We start from the raw sequence: 19,661 nt of genomic DNA, 5'->3' as shown, positions 1-19,661 counted from the left end.
GTAGTTCTTCGGTAGTTTTCTGGAAAAAGAAAGGAATGTGAGTTTTTACCGAAAACACTTTTCCTTGGGCTGTTAGCCTCAGGCTTTTTCCTGAAGGTCTTTGCTGAAGTGTAATGCCATCACCTTGAGGAGCCTTGAGCTGCTATGCTTATTGAGTCTACAGCAGGACTCTCAGACTGCGGCCGATCCTGGGGGGGGCGGCTACTTCAGTCAGTCCTGGGGGGGCCTACTGCAACCGGTCCTGGGGGGCCTACAGTGGCTGTGGTTTCCCTGCAATCAGCCATCCGTTTGAGGAAGGTGGGGCATGAACTCAGTGTCATTCAGCCGATCTGTGTGAAGAGAGAAATCACTTTCTGGGGCTGCTTTAAAAATATTCAATCATGTTTAGTGCATATTTTTGATTGGCCAGGACAGTTTTAATGTGCTATGGAGGCTATTTTGGATATTAGGCTAATAGGTGTTTCTGATGACCGGCTGGCTGTATTGGGCTTTCATTGGGGCATTTGGGGTTTTGTGGACAAAAGTAAGAAAATACACTTCAGCTAACTGTAAAGCCGCTTGTAGAAGGACGTTGTGTTTCCAGAGGTTGAGGGAGTAACTATTTTACACTCTCCTGGTCACACAGTAGTACAGGAGAGCCAGAGACTATTTACACCCTACTGGCCACACAGTACTACAGGAGAGCCAGTGATTTATTTTACTCTCTACAGGTCACACAGTACTACAGGAGAGCCAGTGATTTATTTTACTCTCTACAGGTCACACAGTACTACAGGAGAGCCAGTGATTTATTTTGCATGGCTGGAAGCCACATACAGTACTACAGGCCAGGGAGCGGTAAGCTGATTTGGGGAGAGGCAACAATGAAGATAAGGGGCAGTCTGTCCTTTTAATGTCCTCCTGCCCAAAACTCCCAACACATCTCATTCTGGGTCCACATTACCTCTCGATACTGTACAAACATCAGAGTTCTTTTTTAAAATGTGTTTATTTATTTATTTATTTATTTATATTTTTAAAGAAGACATACATACATTACAACAACAACTCTCAAACACTTATGTAGTCAATCCGAATTTTTCTCAAAATGATCAAACTCATTTCTGGTATCACAATATCATTTTCTCAGAATTTACTGTACTCCTTAAGAGTTGAAACCTTAGTTTAACTGATTGATCTGATGTTTAAGAATATTTTTTTTTTCCCTTGAGAAAATGCTGTAAACGTTCCCAGAAAAGAACGTCGTTTTTTTCCCTGAGAAAATGAGGCCTGTGAGAGAACGCCCCATGCATGCGTCCCCAGGCCATTCAGGATCCCTCTCCTCCTCCCTGAGAAAATGATGTAAATGCTTCAGGATCCCTCTCCTCCTCCCTGAGAAAATGATGTAAATGCTTCAGGATCCCTCTCCTCCTCCCTGAGAAAATGATGTAAATGCTTCAGGATCCCTCTCCTCCTCCCTGAGAAAATGATGTAAATGCTCAGATCTCTCTCCTCCCTGATTTAAGCTAGATCCTTTTGTAAAGTGTAATGCTTCAGGATCCTCCTCTCCTGAGATGATGCAAGTTCAGATCTCGCTTTGTCCGTGTTGTTTTCTCCCTTTTATAACTCCCCCGTAGGCCTGTCTCCTTTTCCCTGTTTGTTTCAAGTTTGCATATAACCTCAGTAGTAATTTTTTTTTAAAAAAAGGTTGTTCGCAGAAAAGGTCTCATTTTGCATGTCGTAGGATCTCGTTTGCTTTAATGACTCTGCGCTGAAAGGCGGGTTTCGGGGTCAGAGAGAGACTCTGTGTTCCACGGGCACCGCGCTGTTTAACGAGAGGAAGTGGCCATAAAAACGTTCATCCTGCAGGAAACGCAGGGCAAAATGTGCAGAGCCTTAAAAAACGACAGCAACACCCAGGATTCTTTAACTGAAAAAGCTCTGCTGTTATCCTCCATCGTTAGCTCATTTGCTAGCTCGCTTTAGGAGATAATATTTGCCTCTCTGAGGTGGCGTCTTATCTCCCTCTCTGATTTCTGTTATCTGTGAGCCCAGCGGGACACTTCCTCTTCCTGCTCAGGGCTGCCTTGCCTTGCTTCCTGTGATTTGAATCTCTTGAGTTGTTTGGAACTTCCTCGCAAGAGATTTGAACCGCAGGCAAGTGACCCGCCCCACTTTTGGGCCCCAAAAAAACGAAGTCGGGCAGGTTCTGCGGAGTGGCACGCCGCCGCCGGGACGGGTGTGGGGCGGCCTGCGTGTCCGCGGCGGTGGCGGTTCTGGCGGCTGAGCGCGGGGATTAGGAAACGTCCCGCTATCTCCCGCCTCTGTTTGCCCCGCGTCCGCGCAGGGGCCAGATACGGCGGGATTGCGTCCGCTTATCTCCTCCTGTTGCGTTAATGATTCTGGGCCGGGCGCGTGGGGGCCACGGGGGGGGCCACGGGGGCGGGGGGAGGGGGGGCAAGGTGGGGGGCCACAGGAGCACTCATAGGGTCCAGCCCCCCAGTGAGCAAAAGCTGGAATCTAGACATCTAGAGGGGGTGGGAATCTAGGCTGAGAGACCTTTTGACACAAACGGACTGGGATAACTGCAGCATGGCCCCCTGGATACAGCCTGGCTGCGTCCCGGTCTGCTAGAACACTTTAACCTTTCACCCGTGTGCTGCCGGGCGTCTCATCGACTTTTCCCCGACTTTCGGCCGCAGAACCGTTGGCTGGGTCAGGTCAGTTTGCTCAGGAGGCCGGGTCGTGTACCTGGAGCGCTCGCTGGCTTGTAGACTCCAGCGCAGGTCAGTTTGCTCTCACTCTGACCTTTGACCTTTGACACAAAGACAACTGCTCCTCCGTGTAGCCCCTTCCCCCTGCGGCTCTGTCCGTCCAGGAAGTGTGCGTTGTGTAGCTTCCTGGTTTTGATTTTTTTAATGTAGAACTTTGAATTGCATTTTTTGAAAATCTTTGGCAATGACACATTAGATGTTGAACAAATGAAAAAGATCTTGTTTCTGTGTGTGCGTGCGTGTGCGTGCGTGTGGAGATGGATAAATTCATGCATACAGACAGGAGTACACACACATATATAATTATAAATATTATTATTATTTGTTTTCCTTTATGCATCCTTACACGTTAAGCGGGTTTGGGTCAGTCACCTACAGATGCACGTGCCAGGCCCTTCAGGATGAAGCGGTATCACTGTTGCATTGTGGGCCAGCGTTGTTGGCATGCCGTTGCATAAGAGCGTGGGACAGCTGGAGGGGAACATGACCCCCACCCCCCCTTGGGCAGCTGGGTCCCGTCTGGGTTTCAGGACCGGGTGACATCATTGTCGTGCCTGCCAATCACAGCCAGGAAAACCCCTCCCACACCGACGATCCCTTTAACAAAACAAGAACCCTGTGTCATTGCTCCAAAGATGGTGGAGAAACTAGCAAGATACATGTCTTATAAAATAAGTCAATTTAAAAACATTGTCTGCCAGTTATAGGCTTAATGCTTTTTTTGATGCCACAATCCTGATGTGTAAACATTTCAATTAATATTTATGCAGGACATTATGGACATTAAATAATAAAATGACCATTATGCGTTGTACATTTAAGAAAGGGTAACAACAAGAGAAAAGTTATTGAGTTATTCAATACAGCACGTTGACTTCCTGAGCAAATAATACAAACTTCATAATGCAAATTTTTATTCAGAATTAAGCCCCAAACAGACAGGGAATAATGTCATGTGAAATGATTTTTCACAAAATGTAGGCCTATTTATTGTCACATTTATATTTTCATCAGAATGTGTTCTGATCTTGACCACTTAGGCATTACTAATTGATTATTAGGAAAAAAATGAATGTTAGATGTGTTTAGTTAGTGAATAAACAGCTAAGGTTGGGGGATTGATGCCTGATTAACCCAGAACACCTCCCCTACCTAATGCTGTAGCTCACATGGGCTCAAAATCCAGCAGCTTTGCTCTCAGCAGTCCTCAGCCTCTCTGACTGTGGTCAGGGGCGTCCTTAGCTCCGCCCCCCACTGTCCATGTGACCTTTTTCCTTTACCGGTGATTGGCCGGCTTGGTGTGAGCTCCCTTGTGTCACGTGGTGATTTATGCAGGATCGGAGCAGGGATCTGTTTAGCAGCCTGGTGGGCTGGGCGTGGGCTGTGCGTGTATCACAACATGACAGACTGCGTAACAAACGGCCCAGCTGTTTCTGCAGATCTGTGAGGGGGGTGTTTTGAAACGAATATGAGTTTGTGGGGGGTTGAGGAAGGGTGGGGTTTACAAAGCGGGATTTAAGGTGGCAGCTGACTTTGAGCAATTATTCTGAAGAAAAAAAAAAAAATGAAACCCAGCAAAACTTTGTATTCACTTGAACTTCACGTAGGCCTAATTCCAAAAAGCTATGCAGCTGACCTGAGTTACACATTGTGAAACACTCTGCTTGGCGTCCTCTCCCCTGATTCTTCCCTCCTGTACAGTGCTGTTCTACTCCAGTACTGTATTGATTTTTTAAGGCCTTTATTGAGTCTCTCAGCGGGACCTCATACAGAACTCTCCCGTTTCCTTCAAACTCATTGTGACACCGCGATCCAAATGTTTGTTTTTCGTGGCCTTGTTTCAAGGGCCTTGTTTTTTTTTTCCTTTGTCCTTTGCCAGAATAGTTTTTTTTTTTTTTTTTAATCCAGGGCACAGTCTCCAGTGTGGTGGAAGAACAGCCTGGTTTTACTGCTCAGCCCAGATTGGCCTCAAACCGCGGCAGCAGCAGCAAGCCTGGGCTGATGGGCCCGTTTAGCTTTGTTTCTGATAGGTTTTTAAACATATCCCGTGATGTCAGTAGTTGTTTACTGCAGTGGATGCAGTATCCTGAAATGTGATGGCTTTTTGTCCCCTTTTGGTTAACTTGCAAGTGATGTCACTTCCTGTATTTTGTGAGAACCTTGAGTGAAGACTTGTTAAAGTGTGCCCCACGCATTCGCCTGTGGTTGAATGGGAGCAGGGCGGTTTCTTTAAGCTGTGTGTGGTAAAGATGGTAACACAGGACAACAGGATGTTTTCTTTAAGTTGTGTGAGGTAGAGAGAGTAACAAAGTGCAGCAGAGTGGTTTCTTTAAGCTGTGTGATGTAGAGAGAGTAATAGAGTGCAGTAGGATGGTTTCTTTAAGCTGTGTGAGGTAGAGTAACAGTACAACGGGATGGTTTCTTTAAGCTGTGTGAGGTAGAGAGAGTAACAGAGTGCAGCAGGGTGGTTTCTTTAAGCTGTGTGAGGTAGAGTAACAGTACAACGGGATGGTTTCTTTAAGCTGTGTGAGGTAGAGTAACAGTACAACGGGATGGTTTCTTTAAGCTGTGTGAGGTAGAGTAACAGTACAACGGGATGGTTTCTTAATGCTGTGTGAGGTAGAGAGAGTAACATAGTGCAGCAGGATGGTTTCTTTAAGGTGTGTGAGGTAGAGATAGTAACATAGTGCAGCAGGGTGGTTTCTTTAAGCTGTGTGAGGTAGAGAGAGTAACATAGTGCAGCAGGGTGGTTTCTTTAAGCTGTGTGAGGTAGAGTAACAGTACAACGGGATGGTTTCTTTAAGCTGTGTGAGGTGGAGAGAGTAACAGAGTGCAGCAGGGCGGTTTCTTTAAGCTGTGTGAGGTAGTGAGGGTAACAGAGTGCAGCAGGATGGTTTCTTTAAGCTGTGTGAGGTAGTGAGGGTAACAGAGTGCAGCAGGGCGGTTTCTGAGGGAGCATTCTGAAGCTCTCAGACTCAGAGATTCTGGGCAGTGGTTCTGAAGACTGAACCCCAGCGAGCCCTGTGTGTGTGTGTGTGTGTGTGTGCGTGTCTGTGTCTTTCTGTGGTAGGTTTGGGCAGTGTGTTCTGAGCTGCGTCGCCAGCGTGTGTGTGTGTGTGTGTGTGTGTGTTTTCTGATCAGGAAATGGCTTCAGTGTGAGTCACGGGGGCTGGCTGTGCACTCTGTGCAGAAGGCTTAAGGGCTCTGCGTTTCCACTGGCTCTGTGCAGCTACCAGGCCTCTTCTCAGCGCAGTCTGAATGTGCTGACTGGCTGCGTAAATCCTTACAAGGACATAAAAAAACCCCACACTGACGTGTCGCAGTCGGGCAGGGCCAGCTCCGCTGCCATGGTTTCCTTCCATTGTGACGTGAAGATGTGCAGGAGGGTGTGCAGGAGGGTGGCAGACTGGGTGGAGCGATTGGTCGTGTCTGATCGTGGTTGCATGCCTGGCTGCGCCTCATAGGCATGACTTAACCACAACGATGAAAAAGATGAAATGCATTCTCCTGCGCTGGGCTTTAACTCTTCACTTACCTGCTCATTAATGGGGGCTCCCCAGGAATGGTCGTGCCCTTGTTGCAGCAATGGATTGTGGGTGATGAAGTTCGTTCACTTGGTACAAACAGTGAGCTAATCTGGTTTATTGTGTGCTTTGGCTTATTATGCTGTTTACGCCAAACCTTTCAGCTCCATCCATCCAGTATCCAGCCCATGGGTCATGGGAAGGGGGCCTGGACCCTATCCCAGCATGCATTGGTCGCGAGAGGCTGGAATGCCCATGGGCAATTTAGAGCCTCCAATTAGGCTGTGGGTGTCTTTGGACTGTGGGAGGAAACCCACACAGGCACAGGCAGAGCATGCAAACTCCACACAGAAAGGCCCAAGCCAGGATTCGAACCCTAGACTTGCCCAGGACTCTTGCCGTGAGGCCACTTGCCTCCAAAATCGGTGAAATTACCCGAGGCCGTCCTCTTCCTCAGCGTCTGCTTGATCTTACCTGGCAGGTAGAAGTGTGGAGAGAAGAGAAGCAGAGCTGTGATGTCAGAAGAGAGAGAACAGGCCTGTGAATGGAGGACAAATGCACAAAAAAGAGCTCACCAAACCGGGGGAAGAAATAGCCGTCGCATAAATGAAGAACAATGCCAGACCTGAATGTAAATAAAAATGCAGTTAATGCGTAGCGCAGTGAACGTACGACTGAAGGTCTAAGTAGATCAGCTTGCCCTGTTGAGGAATGCTGGGTATGTAGTTGTAAAACACAAATCCCCGTACAGTGTGTCTCTCTTATTCAGCACATGTCTTCATTCTTGTGGTTTTCTGCTTAAAGGAAGTGAATAGTACAACAAATACATCATCACTGGCGCTTGAACGACAAGGTCATCGCTATGAGACGTGGTGTGTACTGCTGCGCTATATAAATAGGCTAATGCTTGTAGTCCCAAGCCCTCGGTCTCGTCTTTTTTGTTGTTGTTGTTGTTTTCCTGATATCGAATAGACGAGCAGTGTTGGGCTGAATGGCCTGTTCTCGTCTTACGTTACGTTATGTTACGATATGGAATGTTCTTTTTTTCCACGTTGTATTGGGAAATATTAACATATTAACCTCTTTTTTTGTTTTGTGTTTTGTTTCGTTTCAGGTGCACTTCCCAGATGTGGAGAGGGTGGAATGGCTGAACAAGGTGAACCGGTTAGCGCTCGTCTGCTCTGCGCAGGGCTTTCTTTGTTTTGCCGGAGAGGTTGTGTGTGTGGTGGGGGGGGGGCGGTGTTGGAGGAGAGGGTGTGTGTGTGGTGCTTTGTGTGTGGTGCTTGCCTGTGGGAGGGGGGACTGTGTTGGGGAGGGGGGACGGTGTTGGAGGAGAGGGTGTGTGTGTGGTGCTTGCCGGGAGGGACTTGTTGGGGAGGGGGGGGTGGAGGAGGTGTGTGTGTGGTGCTCACTTGTGGGGGGGGACTGTGTGGGGGGGGGCGTGGTAAGGAGATGTTGTGTGTGTGGTACTCTCCTTGCGGTGGTGGGGTGGCGGTGTTCGAGGTGGGGTGGTGTTGAGGAGAGGATGTGTGTGTGGAGCTCTCCTTGCGGGGAGGGGGGATGGTGTTCGGGTGGGGATGGACGGCTTTTCGAGCACGCTCCAGTTTCCCTGCTCTACTTTGCAGAGGCTCTGTGGGGGGGGGGGGACTGGGGCTGTTATAAATAGGGATCTGGGCGGGACCGGCCGGCTCCCCTGACGCCCCCGCGGTTCGGGAGAGGGACTCTGTGTTTCTCGCGCACCGCGGGGGGGGGGGCTCTGTGAGATTCGGTTCTGAAAGAGGCCGCGGGTCGCCCGCCATTTCAGCTTCGCCGCGTTCCCGCCAGTGATTCTGCGTCGCGTATGATTACAGACAGCGATCAGAGAGCTGTGTGGGCTCTGTCTGTACTGTTATATATACCACATCTTCAGTACATGGCTTAAACCAGGCCTTGTCAGGTTTGGTCTTTTCCATTGATTGAAGAGAAGTGCTTGACTTTAGCCCAGATTCATACGCACGGGACGCATTTCTGAGTTTCACTTTTAAGCCTGTGCTTTATTTTTTTACCCCACTGTGCTGCTGATAATATGTGTGTATGTATGTGCAAAAGACGTAACCGTTATTAGCGCTACTGAAATGCGATGCTCATTGCGGTCAGATTTAAATGGGGGGGCCTTGGATCTCGCCCTGTTCTCATGACACAGAGCCACTCCTCAGAGACTGAAGGGCGCTGTATAGGGGGAGGGTGCTGTAGGGGAGTGCTGGGGGTCGTTTAGGGGTCGTAGTGAGCCTTGGTCTCCCCCCTCCCGCCCCGCTTTCAGACGGTGAAGCAGATGTGGCCCTACATCTGCCAGTTTGTGGAGAAGCTGTTCCGGGACACCATCGAGCCGGCAGTGAAGGGGGCCAACCCCCACCTGAGCACCTTCTGCTTCAGCAAGATCGACATGGGGGACAAGGTGAGGGGTGTATACAGTACACACACACGCATACAGTACACACACACACACATACAGTACACAAATACACACACATACAGTACACACACACACACACACGCACGCATACAGTACACACACACACACATATAGTACACACACACACACATACAGTACACACACACACACATACAGTACACACACAAACACACACACACACATACAGTACACACACACAAGCACACATACAGTACACACACACACACACACACAGTACACAAATACACACACACACATACAGTACACACACACACGCATACAGTACACATACACATGCATACAGTACACACACACACACATACAGTACACAAATACACACACACATACAGTACACACAAACACACACGCACGCATACAGTACACACACACACATACAGTACACATACACGCATACGCACACATACAGTACACACACACACACACACACACACACACACATACAGTACACACACACACACACACGCACACAGTATACACACACATACAGTACACAAATACACCCACACGCATACAGTATACACACACACACACGCACACATAGTCACACACACACGCATACAGTATACACACACACATACAGTACACACACACACACACACACACAGTACACAAATGCACACACACATACAGTATATACACACACACACACAGTACACATACAGTACACGTACACACACGCACACACAAAGACACATTCCTCCACACCTGCAGGTGGCAATAGAGCTGGGTAACAGACCCATTCCTCCAGACCTGCAGGTGGCAGTAGAGCTGGGTAACAGACACATTCCTCCAGACCTGCAGGTGGCAGTAGAGCTGGGTAACAGACACATTCCTCCAGACCTGCAGGTGGCAGTAGAGCTGGGTAACAGACACATTCCTCCAGACCTGCAGGTGGCAGTAGAGCTGGGTAACAGACACATTCCTCCAGACCTGCAGGTGGCAGTAGAGCTGGGTAACAGACACATTCCTCCAGACCTGCAGGTGGCAGTAGAGCTGGGTAACACACATTCCTCCACACCTGCAGGTGGCAGTAGAGCTGGGTAACAGACTAAGCACAGTTCTTTCCTCCTTTAGCCCCTGAGGGTGAACGGGGTGAAAGTCTACACTGAGAACGTGGACAAGCGCCAGATCGTAATGGATCTGCAGATCAGGTAACTAACCATGCCTCCCACCCCCCAGGTAACCAAGGTAACCAGCAACTCCCCCTCTCACCCCCGCCCCAAGTAATCAACACACCATGCCCAATTTTTATTTATATAATTATTTTTCACTATTATAATAAAAAAGAGGTCATTTTTAATGCAATTTTAGCACTGCTTTTTAAATACAGTGTATAACTATAACTCTTCACTGTTCATAAGGGAAATGATTGTGCTGTTTTTTCAACGTTGTTGGGAATACCAAAATTGATTGTCCTGTTTTTCCAGCTTTGTTGGGAATACCGAAATTGACTGTCCTGTTTTTCCATCTTTGTTGGGAATACCGAAATTGACTGTCCTGTTTTTTCAGCTTTATTGGGAATACCGAAATTGACTGTCCTGTTTTTCCATCTTTGTTGGGAATACCGAAATTGACTGTCCTGTTTTTTCAGCTTTATTGGGAATACCGAAATTGACTGTCCTGTTTTTCCATCTTTGTTGGGAATACCGAAATTGACTGTTCTGTTTTTTAAGCTTTATTGGGAATACCGAAATTGACTGTCCTGTTTTTTCAGCTTTGTTGGGAATACCGAAATTGACTGTCCTGTTTTTTCAGCTTTGTTGGGAATACCGAAATTGATTGCGACATCAAGAGATACTACTGCAGAGCTGGGATAAAGAGCATCCAGGTAAGCCTGTTAGCGCCCGACTGAGCTGTGTGGTAGAGCCTTCAGGCCCTGTCAGTTTCTGTTGAGTGAATCATTGCACCATTTTGTACTGGACACTCCCGAAATCTCCCCTCTTTCATTTCTCCCTTTATCTTCCATACCGTATTTCATTTCAGTTTTTTTTTTCAAATGCATTGTGTGTGTGTGTGAGTGAGAGAGTGTGTGTGTGTGTGTGTGTCCCTGTTCTCGTCTCATTTGATTTAACGTCATGCAGCTCTTTACGGTCACCAGATGACTTATTATTCAATTTCATTTAATTTGGAAACTTTCGTGCGAGAGAGAGATTTCAGCTTGTTGTATATTAGAGGAGGAGAGATCGTTGTCATCATTGCTGCTGCTGGTTCTGCGCAGTCAGTGATCTGACAGAGTCCTTGGCAGGAAGTCATCTGACGCAGGTCACATTTGCATCCTGTTGGCAGAGAATGGATGCACGTGAAAATGATGTTCTTTCTGTGTCTTTAGTTTGTGCCTTATCAAGTAAGGACACATATGCCGTTTGAAGCTGTGCTTGTTTGAGAGCTTATTTTTAAAGCTCTTTAGTGAATGCTGTTTCAGTTGTCCCTATAAATTTTGCATGGTCCATTGTTTGTTTATTTATTTATTTAAAGAAATGGTTTGATTGGCTTATTTGATTATAGAACTTTCCAGAGAACAGGTGGCCAGTGTGTGGTGCAGACATTGTGCATGTGAGAGCCGCTCTTCTGTTTGCAGTAGTTTTGTTTATTCAGTGGGAGTTAGTTGGTTTGTGTTGACAGAAAGCCGTGCGCACTAATCCCATTCTCTCCGCACGGTCCTGCTCGCTCACTCAGTGTCATGTTTGCCTCATTTTATGGCTCAATTTAGTCACACAAAAAAAGAAAGCTTGTCTTGTCTTGTCAACAAAAAGTGGAAAGAGATTATTATTTTTTTTAATAAATAAAAAAATCAGTTAAACTGGATACTGTAGGTGAGCACACTGGCATTGTGTGTGTGTGCGCGTGCATGTGTGTTCCAGTGTGCCTGCGTGCATGCCTACGTGCGTTTGTGTGTCCTGTGGTTTCTCAGTTTCTCTCTTCCAATGGTTTGTTATTCTGTAAGCCTCACTGTCACGTTATGTAGTGCGTGATATTCCAGGATTCGCTGTGGAACTGTGGCTGCTGTATTAGCACCCTGAAGACAGATGCCTTGTACTGTAAGCAGTACTGCAGGGATCTCAAACTGCAGTCCTGCATGGCTGCAGTGTCTGCTGGTTTTCAGTGCGTTTCAGCACATTTCAGCATGTATGCTCTTACGTCACTGATTGGCTGAAGAGTCCTCCCTTGGTTGCTGATTGAAACAAACACAGAAAAACCTGCAGACTCTGCTGCCCTCTAAGACTGGAGCTTCATATCCCTGCTACCAACCACTTAATGGTAGTTTGACCACAGAAATTTATACATTGTTTTTTTTGGAATGTGGTAATTATATTCCCATGTTGATATGTTGACATGTTAAACAAATTGAAAAAAAAACAGGTGATTTACGGTATGTGTGTGTGTGCATGCGTGTGCGTGCGTGCTGCGTGTGTGTGTGTGTGTCCCTGCAGCTTCATGGAGTGCTGAGAGTGATCATGGACCCCCTGCTTGGAGACATGCCTCTGATTGGAGCCGTCTCCGTCTTCTTCCTGAAGAAGCCTGTGAGTACCGAAATGCTAAGTGCTAACACGCTACACCCGTGAGTACTGAATATATACACTCACCGACCACTTCATTAGGTGAAAGGAGTGGCACCCGGTGTGGTCTTCTGCTGCTGTAGCCCATCTGCTTCAGGGTTTGACATGGTGTGCGTTCAGAGTGCTCTTCTGCGAACCTTGGTTGTAACGAGTGGTTATTTGAGTTACTGTTGCCTTTCTATCAGCTCGAACCAGTCTGGCCATTCTCCTCTGACCTCTGCCATCAACAAGGCATTTTTGCCCAGAGAACTGCCGCTCACTGGATATTTTCTCTTTTTCAGACCATTCTCTGTAAACCCTAGAGACGGTTGTGCGTGAAAATCCTAGTAGATCAGCAGTTTCTGAAATACTCAAACCAGCCCGTCTGGCACCAACAACCATGCCACGTTCAAAGTCACTTAAATCACCTTTCTGCCCCATTCTGGTGCTTGGTTTGAACTTCGTCTTGAAGATCGTCTTTACCACGTCTACATTCCTAAATACATTGAGTTGCTGCCACGTGATTGGCTGATTATATTAACGAGCAGTTGGACAGGTGTACCTAATGTAGTGGCCGGTGAGTGTATATATATATAGTATATATAGTTTTTATATATAGTTTTATATAGTTTCTTATATTGGATTATTTTGGATTGTACCGTAGCTAAATTTGTGACATTGCCAAATGTCAAACCGTTGCCATCGTGTCCTATCGAGGTTAACACTCGTATGAATTACCTAAATGTAGAGGGCAGAAGTAAGGTGATATAAAGTAATAGCACCGTTTAAGTGATTGTTGTTGCTAAGGGTAAGTCCAGTAAGGGTATTTCAGCCTCAAGAATCGAAATAATGTCCTCTCGTTGTGAAGCCTGAGGTTTGCACCCGTATTAATTACCTAAATGTAGAGGATAAGTGAGGTGATATAAAGTAATAGCACTGCTTTTAAATAACCAGAGTTAAGTTAAGTGAGTGTTCCTGGTAAGATGGTCCTGTGAGGGTATTTCAGCTGTGGCCTAGAGCTTTTTTACTCGCGCCGTCAGCTTCTCTCTGGATCTGAAACCTCCGGGCTCCCGTCCGTTGCCGTGTTTAACAGATCCAGGGCTGAGTCACGGTGTCCCCTGCAGACATTCCACAGCCTTATATGGGTACAGATTGCACTCCTCTTAATTCGTTACCAGTAGAAAGGTCTTGTGGAATGCGGTGCTTGTGATGTTACGTCGTGGGTCCTGCTGGTTCAGACAGGGCAATGGTGTTCATTTCATCTTTTTGTCTTTCTGCAAAGCAAACGAATTAGTCTTTTTTTTGTTGGGGGGGGGGGGGGTCACTTTGGAGTTTAAGGCTGTTGGTTTTTACGGGATTTCTCTGAAACGGTTGCTACGGAGAGCTGCGGTGTGCTGGCTTGCGCACAATGCCCGCCTTTGTCTCTCGGGATTGGCCGGCTGGCAGATGAGCTCTCGTGGATGGGAAAGTTTCAGTGCGGTGTGGATCAGGCTGGGTGCCATTGGACTTGGGGAAAGGGGTTGTGAGTTTGGAGATCCACTGGATTTCTTGCTTATGTTGCCTCACTTACCGGCCTGATTTACTAAGAACTTTTTTTATCAAATGCAAAAGCTTTTAGCACACGCAAAAAGCCAATAATACAGGCAGTGATTGGTGCAGAACAAATACCATGACCTATCATAGGCCATGTTACTGGTTTTGTGTATGCTAAAAGGCTGTACACATGCTAAAGGTCTTTGTAAATCTGGCCCTAAGTCAGGTCTTTGCAACTGGCTGCCTGATATAGACCGACTCTGAGATCTTTGATTGACAGCTATCCTAGTCTGTAGCTACATGGAACCAACATACCTCCCACAGTCACAGAATAAGTAATGCACAGAAAAATGTTCAGTGTTGATTGAATTCTTATAGAGGATTGTCAGAGTGCTTATTGTCCCTCATTGACTCATATTACTGTCAGAATTGATTTAATACTACCTGACCTGATTTAGTGTGAGGATTCTTTATGTATCGATGTACATACTTTAAGAAGGCATCTACATGGAAGGTTTGGTTGATAAATATTTAAGCCCTTAGTCAATGGGAGCTGGTGATTGGCCAAGAGTGTGAGTTTCTGGTTCAGTGTGGGTCAGCTGCTGGATGGGAAGCATCTCTGAATCTCTCAAGACATGTCTCCCATTTCCTCATCATTATTTCTGATTATTTATTGAATTAATGAAACTTGTGGGGAATATTATGCTGCTCATTCTGTGTAACAGAATCGCTCTTACTTGCTTGGGAGATTCACCTCAGCCCGTCCTGTTATGAAGTTTGCATGTGGTTATCCAGTAGTGAGACTGTGGTTTCCATCCAGCCTACTCCTCTACTCGGAATTCTATCTCCATCTCTTCTCTCTTGGTTTCACTTTCTCACAGGTGCCCGCATCATAAGTTTCATTACATTACTCTGTTTGGATGCTAACTGTGCTGCTGCTAACCGTAATGCTGGACATTTCAGAATAAACTAAAGATGCAGATAAGTAACCTGGCCCTGAAAACCTAAAGCAAAAAACACACAGTTTCAAATATTTACTCTGGGAACATTTTCAGGAAGTAGTACAGTAGCTACATTATGTTACTTATTTGCATACATTAATTTGTATGTTCTGTCTATATGCAAATAGGATACTGATAAACACACAGCTTCTGTTACCAACCTTCGGTTATTAATATTTCATCTGGGCAGATTTTCAGGAATCTGTAATTTACGCATTTGCTTGCATGGCCGATATTATTTAATGTTATGTTATGTCTGTCTACACACTGGAGTTGAAAGAGCACTCCCAGCCCACACCAGTGTATGCTCTTCCAGTTTCATATGAAGTTCCATATCAAGTCTCTTCGTGGACCCCCTGTGGAAAAGCCAGGGCTTAAATTAAGAATTTAAGAGCGGAAACACAGTGAAAACTTGAGTTTTGAGATCTTTGCTGCGTGCCGTTTGTAATGGGCATGAAGAACAGCAGCGCCGTTTTTTTGCTTGAATCTGAGGTGGAATATGCTTCTCTCAGCGGCCCTCTGCTTTCCACGTTCGCTTTATTGCTATTCTGTACCGCTCTCTGCGGCAGATAGACAGTGAAATATATAGGCCATTATCATTCCCTGGCAATGTGAGGCGTGCTCCTCGTTTATCACCGTACAAAGCGACGAGACCAATGTTCTCTCAGCGACCGGCTCGCGCAGAAACCGTTATTTAGCCTCCCGGAGTCGGACCTTTTTAAATACGCGCTTTGCTCGACTCGCGAGCCCGTGTCTAGAATGCTGGCGGAACCGTTAGCCAGTGCCAACCTCAACAACGAGCAAACACGACTTTAGGTTTCATATTGGTACTTGTGGACGGGGAATATGTTTGCAGATGAGTTGTCAGTTGAATTTAAGACGTTTATGACTGGTTTTATTGACCTTTAGAGTTAAACTTAAATTATACCTTTCACAATGCTACCGTCAGTGTTGCCACGCATTTTCAGAGAAAGAAGCTGCTTTGAAGATTTTATTGTGGGTAGAAAAAAAATCGAAGCCACGGGTTTACACTTCACTTACTGAAATTAATTCAGAACCCCTGCTTCGTTCTGTTGTGGATGTCTTGCAGAATCTGTTGGGATTCTGTTGTTTTACAGACTGCTATGTTAAAAGGCCAAAACACCCCTACTATAATATTAGGAGAAAAAGAACGGCTATCTATTTATAAGCTCTTCCACTGCCTGTTGGATTCTCCCAGTAGGCGAGCCAGATGAGATGAGATTAAATGAGCAGTAGCCTACTTTATTAACCCCTGAACCAAAAACCCAATCACAAACCAACAATAGCCTGTAATAACCGTAGCTATGTGTCATGGGTAAAATAAATGCTAATTGTAATGATTAGTAGCCTAAAAACACTGAACACATTGCAGTGGTGCAACGTTGGCTATTTTTTTTAGTTTTGAGGATTTGCATGGGGAAAGTTCTTCTGATATTAAGCTGCCTACGTTCCCCCCTAGAATAGCAACAGAACCAATACAAGATGCATGGCTTTTTTCATGTTCGGCTAAATCCATTGTTGACGAATCCTTATCGCTCAGGCCACGCGAGTGCCGTTAGACTGGTGCACCTGTATCATCGATTTGAGTAGGTGCACTCTGGATAGATCTGCACAGGAAAAAAGGCGCCTACGCGATGTTGCCCTGCTGTTCCTGATAAGCTTTGATAGGTCCGCAGCGAACCAGCGGGCCGGTTATATCAACTGCCGCAGTCTGCGCAACAGAATGCGCTAACAACACCCTCGTTGATTTTTTATTTATTTATTTTCCGTTGAAAGCTCTACCTACGATACAGTAGGCCTACATGATCCGTGGGCTTTAACTGCCTGTTCCACGTCTTTCATCAGTCTTTGCCTGTGCGCACCGTTTTTGTTTAAGAACTGCCGTACACATCATCGCGTGTCAGGTGATGGACGTCACTGTGTGGGAGAAATGGGGAAACAACGAATGCAACAATTGCAATGTAATAATTATTGGCGCTGAGATAAGAATCTACTCTTTGGCTTCAGCTAAGAACTTGCTTAACTTTTTGGGTCCCTTTTCTTACCAAAATTATATTAATATATATTTAAGTACTTCAAAATCGCTCCACGAGGCAGAGTAGATTTATTTTTAGCGATAGAATGTGACGTTCATTACTAGTCGTGGCTCCCAGAAATGAGTCCCCACTGCCTTTAATGCATGTGACCTAAATGCATAGTGGAATTAATAATTACAAAGTCTGATCTAGTATAAAAGATAAGGATGGAAAACATAAAAATATCCTTTAAATGAAGTGATACAGTACTAAGCATACTTCAGTCTTCCTTGAAAAGGATTAACCATAACCCTAAAAACGAATTAGTCCATCATGAAGGCTTGAACTGACCTAATTTCCTAAATGAATTGGAAGTATATGCAGAAAGAATATCCACTAAAATTTCTGCTATGATATCTTCAAAATACCAAAAATAATAAAAACCACACCACCAAGTCATTCAGGGGCTGCGCGTGTAGTTATAGCCCAGTCCATAATGATAAAGCCTCTAATGAGCTCAATCTCATCACAAACATGCTAACAGGCTAAGTTGTTGCTATACTAAGTAGCTAAGTTGTTGCTAAGCAGCTGCACATGCTCTGTAACTGTCACGGAAGGTGAGCTGTGATTGGGATCAAAATACATTTCTCAAGGTAAACAAAAAAATAAACCGCGCAAATTTTTTAGGTTTAACTATCCGTTTAAAGTGGCAGTGTGTTTTTAAAGCTAGCTGTATATTAGGGCCCCAGGAGACAGAGGTGGCCAGGGTTTGGTGGGTGTTTCTGGGCTTCCTGCTTGTGTCTGATGCAGGAGATTAACCTGCTGAAGGGGCCTTCACACTGATTTTGGGTGGAGACTCGTGGGAGGGGTGTGTGTGAATGTGTGTGTTTGTGTGAATGTGTGTGTGTGTGTGTGTGTGTGTGTGTGTGAGAGAGATTGTGTGTTTGTGTGAGAGAGTGTGTGTAAGTGTGAGAGAGAGTGTGAGTGTGTGTGTCTGAATCTGAATGGGTGTGTTTGTGCGAGAGTGTGTGTGTGTGTACATTGTCTTTTGATGAAACATACTGGTGACTCCGTGAGCAGGTCAGACTTCTGAGGCCATGTGAAACGATCCCAAGAGGGAGACAAACACTGGCACTCGTATCAGTCGGATGTCGATATGACTGCCAGTCAGCAGCTAGGCCACGTGGCGTCCATGTGATCATGTGATGTGTTTTTGTCAGCTACACTGATTCTGCTTGATGGCCATATTGACCTCCAGTAGATAGAGGAGAAGTCTTTTCACAAGTCTTTTGTGAAGTCAAGAGGCTCACAATCTTGTTACTGGAAAAAATATTAAAGCGTATTTGTGACTTGTCCTGATTTACTTCAGTAAAATACCCAGCTGCATGAAATGGATTGTATGTAAAAATACAAGCTGTTCACATTGCACTGGATAAGAGCGTCTCGTAAATGCCAGAATGTAAGGGCAGTTAGACCCTAACACACAGAGGCTTGTAGGATTGCCTGTTTATTCTGTTACCATGGCTACCGGCTGGTCCACGCCAGTCCTGTTATGGTAAAAGGCATTCCGTGCACAGGAAGTACTGTTCCGCGCGTACCACTGATGCACAGGAAGTACTGTTCCGCGCGGACCACTGATGCACAGCTGGGGTGCAGCTGAGCGGTGAGAGGGTTTAAAAGAATTTGTAGGGTGTAATTTATACCCCAATCCGTCACTAAGACCGAAAGACCTTAAACTGAACATTTCAGCTTTTTTCAGTTAGAATAAAAAAAAAGAGCTGGGTGGTGACTGAGGTGAAAGAGTTCTGGTTGGCTGGTTGGTTTCACATGCTGGAAATAGAAACGAACCGCTGTGCTTTTATTGTGAAACGGCCGGACTGAGGTGTGTGATGGTGCAGATCTGTGTGATGGTGCAGATCTGCGTGTGTGTGAACGTGCCCTGTAATCAGTCGTCGTGAATAAAGGGGTGGTAGTCCTGTCGGGCTGTTCGGCTCGCTGGTCTGATGCTGCCAGCTGTGCCCGGGTCCTTCGGCGCCAGCGAGGCCCGATGCTGTCGGGTGGTGCCTGGGCATCGCCCACGTCTCTCACTGAATCAGCTCACATACCCACTTACAACATACCTTCATCAGAACATTATACACACACACACACACACACACAGACACACACACTCTTACTGTCTGCATAGACAAGCAGTAGACTTAATACGTTGTTTGCTCTGATTAGGGAGAGAGAGGGAGTGTGTGTGTGTGTGTGTGTGTATATAATGGTCTGATGAAATTATGTTGTTAGAAGGACAGTCCTGAAGGACAGATGTTTGTGTTTGTGTGTGTGTGTGTGTGTATATGTACAGTATATATAATGTCCTGATTGAGGGTATTCTGTAAGAGGGATACTCTTAAAGTACAGATGTGTGTAAGTCGTTCTGTTCTGTGCAGTGCTCTGTGTTCTCTGCAGTGCTCAGTGTTCTCTGCAGTGCTCAGTGTTCTCTGCAGTGCTCAGTGTTCTCTGCAGTGCTCAGTGTTCTCTGCAGTGCTCAGTGTTCTCTGCAGTGCTCCAGTGTCTTCTGCAGTGCAGGTTCAGTGCTCTGTTCTGCAGTGCTCAGTGTTTCTGCAGTGCTCAGTGTTCTCTGCAGTGCTCAGTGTTCTCTGCAGTGGTCAGTGTTCTCTGCAGTGCTTTCAGTGTTCTCAGTTCAGTGTTCTCTGCAGTGCTCATTGTTCTCTGCAGTGCTCAGTGTTCTCTGCAGTGCTCAGTGTTCTCTGCAGTGCTCAGTGTTCTCTGCAGTGCTCAGTGTTCTCTGCAGTG

At 46.1% G+C, this 19,661-nt stretch overlaps 1 protein-coding gene across 1 annotated transcript in view; it reads left to right on the top strand.

Moving 5' to 3' along the window:
- The window catches only part of LOC135260288 (extended synaptotagmin-2-B-like), a 48,032-nt gene that overhangs the window by 6,504 nt on the left and 21,867 nt on the right, over positions 1-19,661 (top strand). Inside the window, exons 3-7 of the mRNA XM_064345529.1 lie at positions 7,392-7,433; positions 8,577-8,711; positions 9,825-9,901; positions 10,506-10,578; positions 12,182-12,271. Of these exons, the coding sequence (XP_064201599.1) occupies positions 7,392-7,433; positions 8,577-8,711; positions 9,825-9,901; positions 10,506-10,578; positions 12,182-12,271 (417 nt within the window). The remainder of the gene's footprint in view (positions 1-7,391; positions 7,434-8,576; positions 8,712-9,824; positions 9,902-10,505; positions 10,579-12,181; positions 12,272-19,661) is intronic.

Source organism: Anguilla rostrata, chromosome 8 (assembly GCF_018555375.3).
Source record: "Anguilla rostrata isolate EN2019 chromosome 8, ASM1855537v3, whole genome shotgun sequence".
Taxonomy (NCBI): Eukaryota; Metazoa; Chordata; class Actinopteri; order Anguilliformes; family Anguillidae; genus Anguilla; species Anguilla rostrata.
This window is presented reverse-complemented; position numbering and strand designations above follow the sequence as displayed.